The sequence below is a fragment of the Parus major genome, chromosome 3 (genome assembly GCF_001522545.3).
Source record: "Parus major isolate Abel chromosome 3, Parus_major1.1, whole genome shotgun sequence".
Classification (NCBI taxonomy): domain Eukaryota; kingdom Metazoa; phylum Chordata; class Aves; order Passeriformes; family Paridae; genus Parus; species Parus major.
Window position 1 is genome coordinate 7,468,002 of NC_031770.1, and position 7,666 is coordinate 7,475,667.

General features: G+C 41.2%; 1 protein-coding gene across 4 annotated transcripts in view; it reads right to left on the reverse strand.

Moving 5' to 3' along the window:
- KIF16B (kinesin family member 16B) overlaps window positions 1–5,174 on the reverse strand; it is a 137,520-nt gene extending 132,346 nt beyond the window's left edge. For 2 of the 4 annotated variants that reach the window (XM_015620839.3, XM_015620838.3), the window contains exon 1: window positions 5,084–5,173. In XM_015620839.3, the coding sequence (XP_015476325.1) occupies window positions 5,084–5,130 (47 nt within the window). In that variant the 5' untranslated portion in view covers window positions 5,131–5,173. Of the gene's footprint in view, window positions 1–5,083 lie in introns of all 4 variants that reach the window. The other 2 variants (XM_015620843.3, XM_015620841.3) reach the window with 1 other exon arrangement.
- Between the last annotated feature and the right edge of the window lie 2,492 nt (window positions 5,175–7,666).

The window sequence follows — 7,666 nt, forward strand, 5'->3', positions numbered from 1 at the left end:
TATGTTCAAGGTTCTGAACACAATGTATAGCAAAGTAAAAAAGCCACATTCAGAAGTTAGTTCATCTTGCCAACTCAGCATCAAAGTAAATTTTTCCTGGATTCAAACTCAACCACATATAAAGATGGATGCAAGACAGATACACATTCACCCCAAGCACCCCAGAGCCTCACCATATGCTTAAGGATCTTTCAACTTCTTTTTATAGTAGAGAAATTGTACATGACTATAAATCAAATTACAAGCACCACTTTTAAACTGAAAGTTCCAACAGTTACCACAGGAAATAGCAAACTCAGCTTGCAGATAAATGGCTTATCCTCATTGGTACAGTAGTTCAGAAAGTGACAGTATTGCAACATTTGGCCATATTTAAGCTCTGACTTATGTATCTGAGGTCACTCTGGACACCTCTTAAGAGCAACAACCAGCAATCAGTGTTAGGAAACAGATGCAGTAAAAATTTCCCCATGTACTTCAGAGACAGATATGATACTCAGCTATGAGTGTCCTTCCTTCTAATCACTCCATCCTTCCTCATTCCACCTGTGATACAATGATGTTACACACATTTTGTCAAAACACTCTCTCTTTATAAGCTCATGAAAATTAAAAATGTATGCAGCAACTTGAAAATGAAAAATACACAGTAACTCATACTTTAAACTTGTAATTTATGAGACACCAATTCATTTCCTCTTCCCTGCATTGACAATCTTATAACACATTTTCCATGCATGTTTTTTGCTTCTATTCTCAATTCTAAAGCATGGATATTTAATTATAAATTTCATACTCCCAGTAAGTTCCTACCTAAATCACTTGTAAACATTTAGAATGGAAATTAAGAATTCAGCTGGCTCTTCACTGTTTGCCTGTTTATTTCTTTTTCCTGCTACAAAAACACTCCAGTCATAAGTTCCTTGTAAAACAAAACAGCTTCCTTTATATCTCTGTCTTTGCATTGTTCTATTAACTTGAACTGTTGAAAAGTCTGCTATTGATACTACAGCCTGGATTGTGCAAGCAGATATTTTTAAAGACAAGACACTGGTCGTAAATTTCCCACGGTACTCTGTCTGCAGCTTTACACACAGAGGAGTTGCTTAGACTTACAGGCATAACCAAGAAGTAATCCAAGAGGGACAACCTTACACATAATGAATAATCACACAGACTGTATTTGTGGATTAAAGTATCAGATCTTATCCCAAACAAATCCCAGAGTCACATAAAAGATGTCTCTAAGCAATAGAACATATTTTCTCTGTCTCCCCACTATCAAATAGGAAAGCTTTTAATCTTCATGCCATAATTGTGAATGGCTGCATAACCAAATAGAGCACTACAGTGTCTGGCAGGCACTTCTGCCATCCCCATTGGTCACTTCTGTTTGGAGAGCAAATCCAAGGAGTCTGTGCAGGCAGGAGAAAAAACTCTGATCATTTAAACATGAAATCAAATTAGAATTTCTATTTCATTACATTGGAAGTAATAAGAGAGCCATGAAAAAGTCTAGGCAACTCATTTAAATGAGTATCTAAAAATGCTGAGAGCACTAGGGAAGCACAGAGAGGAATTTACTGCAGTGCAGCCCCATGTGCATCTTTGAACATCTGAGTGCAGACCCCTGTCCATCTCTGCAGGTAAGGACAGTATGTTTAGTTTGTAAGTTCAGCCAGTTAAATACAATATTCAGTTTATGCCAGTACAAGAAACAGATGAAAAGGGTTAAAAATCTGAAAAAGCTGGAATCCCTCTGTTACTTCATGAGTTAAAAGCCAAACAGAACAGAGCTATCAGGTGTAAGAAATTGAGAGCTATTTACTTTATGTAAACTAAAAACATGACATGAAATGGAAGTAAGAAAATACTACTCACTCTTTCTTCTTTAAAGACTTTGAACAGAGGAACATTAAGTGGTGCATTTATTTGAACTGTGCAGATGCTATGTATAATACAAACAGAAAGCCAGAATTAGGTGGGGCTTATCAGAATCACACTATGCAAAAGACAGCAACGAGTAACCAGTCACCCAAAGTCACCTGTTCAGAATGTGAGCAAACAGTGGCTCAAATCTGATGACACTTCTCAACAATCCCATCTCCAGAATGTTTCTAGCAACTGTGCTGGAAAATGAACCTTAGAAATCATGGTGTCCAAATCCATTACCTTGCCAAAGCAAAATACATCAAACACCCAAGCTCACTTCCCTGCCAATTTCTCTCTGATGACAAAAACCAAGGCTTCAGCCAGCTGGCAGGTTTTTTGCTGCCTTTAGAGAAACTTACAGCTATAAGCATAGACTTAAAGGCTGTCATGGCAATTCAGTGTTGAATGAGGGAAACCAAATGACAGATGGAGACCCACCAAGTAACTGAACTTTCTAAGCTCATGCTACAACTGGTTTCAAAGCAGTAACTGTAAAGCCATTAGACATACATTTATTACATTATGCAGAGATAGAGTCAAAATATTTCAGTGTAACATCTGTGTAACACAATTTGGGATGTTACTCCGAGAAGAATGGTTAAGGACTTTAACACCGCCACTGAATTTTTTCCAGGTCAAGTCAGAGAAAATGAAGACTAAAAATAAACCACAGAAGAATTAAAAAAAAAATAAAATTGTTAGCTAAGCAATGGAACAGTAAGTAATCCTCAAACAACCCTCTCCCCATCATGTTTCATTCCAAAATCCATGTTCATGACTTATTACACAATTAGCAGTGCTGTGACACCACACTGTGCAACTGCTCCATAATGAAGGATTCTTCCTATACCCATTCATCAACTGTGTCTTCTCTAATTAAAAATGACTCATGAAATAAGCTGCATTATATTATTAAACTTCAAACAAACCAAAGCAAACTTAACTAAATTAAATTTAACTCCATACAGAGATACAGTATCATGTTAAGGATTTTGAAATTAAGTGCTGAAGAATGAACACCTGGTTGTAAAGTTCCTTTGAATGGGCAGAAAGGCTCTTCCTCTGTAAAATTCTCCAGGGACCCAAAAAGGCAAAGGGAGCACAGCTGAGAGAAGACACATGCAAGGGAACACTTGCCAAGGTGCCCCTGCCTTGGCAGGAGGGCTAGACCAGATGATCTCCAGGGACCACTTCCAACTCCAACAATTCTGAGAAACCACTCAGAAAAATATGATTACTGCTCCTAGCTTACAGTTCACCATGCCTTTCCTATTGCAACAGGAAAAGCTATTGGATCCTCTTAGGCTTAGGATCTCAGTTTTACAAAACACAGCATGAGTCCAGCAGTGACAGATAGAGAAGGAACACCAGTGACCCCAGTGCTGGGTCCCACACCAAACACCAACTGTGCCTCTGGGAAAAATCAGTACTTAAAAGCAACATTCCAGGGCACTAAATCCAGCTTCCTTGTAATGTTTCATTAACTTCTAACATCATCCCATAAACTCCAGGGTTTTAGCAACTTAAACTGGCAGGCTCTTCACAGTTTACATGGTCAGATATCAGTTTTCAGAGAAAGCCTGGATGTTGCCACACAGTTGTGACAAAGACCATTTTCTCAGCTGGCCCCTTGGACTATACCAGGCCTCTGTCTGCCCTGCTCTTAGGTTTGTCCCTTTCCATTGCATCACAAACCATTTTCATCATTTTCTTGGTATGTTCAGATCCAGCCCCATCCAAGTTATCCTCCCACATGCAATAGAGACACCAGGTCCAGTCTTTGATATGTCTTTACCACAACACTTGCAAACATCCACTCACAGGTCACTGTGTTACCACTGCCTGTCACAACCACCAGTCCTCTCTTCTGCCATGTGCTTTCCATTTCTGCGTCTCTTTTGTCTCTTAGCAGATCATAGCTACAATCCTGCAAAACTTCTCCATGCTACCAAAACACTGCACATAACAAGTCTTATTAATACCTTAAAGACCTATGCTAACTGTTGCCAGAGATTCTTAAAGGAAAAGTGGAGTGTATATATAGAATAATTTTTAAATTTTTTACGAACTAGACTTGAGGGAGAGGGCAGGGGGAAACAAGTGGGTGTGACAAGATTATTCACCAACCCAGACCTCCAACCACACAGCTCCATCCACCTAATTTATTCAAAACCAGCCTGCAATATTTTCCCTTTCCTACCTTCATCAGCTCTATTTTCATAACATTTGTCACTCCCTTACTGAAAACAACAAGACATTGAGCAGGTTTCAGAATGTGGCAAATTGTGTGTTTTAAACACCTGAATCAGATCAAGTGAGAGGAACAGTGGGAATCTGATGGGCTGCCTGTGCTTTAAGCCACTTTTCTTTTGAACTGGCTACATCACTTCAGAACAAGGGAAGAGGAAGAGCACTGGCAGTAAAATCAGATGGGTTTCCACATATGGTTCTTAAATTAGACCATTAACTATATCGTGTATATTATGCACATATTACATGACAGAAAACGGTGTTTATTTCCCAGACACATCTCAGGAAGTGGATGATGAACTCCTGTCCATACAGTAAATGCCACAGACTGTCTGATCTATATATATACACCTATAAATATATATATATATATAGGGAGAGAGAGAGAGATACATATTTTGAGCAGAAGCTGATAACCTTTAACCATAATGGCTCCAAATGAGCTAGACAACAATCTCTCTCTCTCAAGCAGGTAGAAAAGGCTGCTGTTTCCAGATAAAGTAGGTTTCTTTCACGTTTTAGAAGCCTGACTATACATCCTTGGCAGGTCCCTCCTCTTAGAGAGTTTTGTATCTTCATCAGAGTAACTTTTCCATCATTACAGAAGGACCAAAGCAGTGCTTCAGACCATGACAGACTGAACTTCCCAGGCAAAGACCCGATTCTCTCCGCTTCACCCGGGAACAACTTCCCAACTTCCCGGGGAGGAGAAGCGCTCCCAGCAGTCGTTCCTGCTAGGCAGAGAGGCTCAGCCGAGCGCCGGGAGCCCCTGAATTCCCGGCAGAGCTCCGCCTCCGCCGCGGCTGTCACAGCCCGCAGAGCCGGGACACGGCGTTCCTCGCACCCCTGGTGAGCGACACCGGCTCCGGAGCGGAGAAGACCGGGACGGCCCCTCACTCACCTGCGGTTCATTGGCCGCACTCGCACGGCCACCTTCACGGAGGCCATGGCTCATCCCCGCCGGGCCGAGCTGTCCCCCGCCACCTCCCCGCGCCCCGCCCGCCGCCGGGACCGAGCGAGGCCACCCCCAGCCTAGGCCGTGTCGCTGTGGTGACCGCCAGCCTGGCCCAGCGGCGCTACGGCGGCCGCGCAAGGACACAACGCCCCTCGCCGCTCGTCTGCCCGGCCGCGCTGCAGGGCTGAGGGAGGAGGAGGAGACGGGGGAGCAGACACGGAGGAGGAGGAGGAGGAGAAGGAGGAGGAGGAAGGCCGGGAAGAGGAGCTCTGAGAGGAGGGGTAGATACTGTGGATGGTCGTATGTGAATTTCTCCATAGAAATTGAGAAATATATGTATTTATTTAAGGAGCGTATGCTCCTATACCTGCATATATACATATATATATATATTCACACACACACACACGCACACACACACATATGTAAACATATGTATATATATATATAAATATATTTTATAGCTATAAATATATAATGTTATAATATAAAATATATATAATGTTATAATATATTATATAAATATAATTATAATATTATAATGTATAATATATAAATATATACACACATATATACACATATACGCATATACACATATATACATATATACATATATATACACACACACATATATATACATATACATACATATATCACAGAATCAGAGCTTCAGTTAGGTTGGAAAAGAATTCTGAGATCATTGAGTCCAACCTTTGACTAAACACCATCATGTCAATTAGACCAGGGCATGTCCAGTTGTTCCTTAAACACCTCCAGAGGCACTGGCTCCATCACCTTCGTGGGCAGCTCATTTCAATTTGTAATCACCCCTTCTGCGAAGAAACTTCCTGAAGTCCATCATGAACTGCCCCTGGTGTGGTTTCAAACTAAAAAAGGGTCAACCCTCACCTGGGTACACTTGGTTATATAACCAGTTTGTTTTATATAAGCACATATGTGCATATATGCACACATATACACACACAAATAGAAGTAGAAAGAAATAGAAATAGAAATAGAAATAGAAATAGAAATAGAAATAGAAATAGAAATAGAAATAGAAATAGAAATAAATAGAAATAGAAATAGAAATAGAAATAGAAATAGAAATAGAAATAGAAATAGAAATATCTCCCCATTATACATAGAAATTTTTATACATGGGGTTATAGATATATTTTATAGAGAGAGCACATATATATTATATACACATATATCTATATATGGGGAAGATGGCTATGTATTTCTATTTAGCTATGTATCTATATGTCATTTATATCTACATGTATTGATGTGTTTCTACATATATCACAGAATTGTTAGGGTTGGAAGGGACCTCTGAAGATCACCCAGTTCAGCCACCCCATCAAGGCAGGGTCACCTAGAGCAGGTGACACAGGAACACATCCAGGTGGATTTGGAGTATCTCCAGAGAGGGAGACTCCATGCCCACCCTGGGCAGCCTGTTCCAGTGCTCTGCTACCCTCAGAATAAAGTTCTTCATGTTAAGCTGGAACTTTTTGTGCTTTAGTTTGTGGCCATTGCTCCTTGTTCTGTCACTGGGAACCACTGAGAAGAGTCTGGCACCCTCCTCTTGGCACAGAGATATTTGTATTGATGAGATTCCCTCTGAGTCTTCTCCAGACTAAACAAGCTCAGCTCCCACAGTCTCTCCTCATGAGAGAGATGCTCCAGATCCCTCTGCTGTAACATCTCCAGTAGCTCCTTGTCTCTTGTCCTGAGGAGCCCAGAATGTGACTTTATTAAGGCCAAGCAGAGGGGGAAGATCTTCTCCGTGGACCTACTGGTCACACTCTTCCCAATACACCCCAGGATATCATTGGCAGCAAGGTTACACTCTGTGTTTTTATTAATACATGTTTTTCTTCTTGGCTACATACATGTACATACATATGTGTTTAAGAGAAGGTGTTAAAACCATGTGTGCAGTCACTGTCACTCTCTGCCAGTCTGCCCATGGTGAGATGCCACCAAGGTCGGGCTGCCACCGTGCTGGTACCATGGGGCTGGGGACAAAGCCTGGACCCAGCATCTCAACATGCTGCAGTACCTAGAGGGACAGGCTTGGCAAAGCAGAGACACAGGCAGCGCTGTCTCAGCAAAGGAAAGAAACATCTGCATGAAGCAGAAATGGAATACATAGGCATCATAATCAAATAACAATATTTAGATACATAACACAACAAATCTGCATTGTTTTTCTACAGCAGCTCTCCTGTTAGGTATCAGCACCGACTCCATCCTTTGAGTTTAACAAAGGAAAGCTAATTATCATCAGCTTGGCAAAAAGTGAGAGAATAAAATGAATAAAAATACTAAATTTAAATTTACATTAAATTCAACATGCTGGAGCACCTCTGTTACAAAGACAGGGGGTGAGAGTTGGGGTTGTTCAGCCTGGGGAAGAGGAGGGACATCTCTCCAGGGACACTTCATTGCAGCCTAACAATGACTAAATAGGCTACAGGAAGGCTGGAGAGGGACTTTTAACAAAGGCATGGAATGACA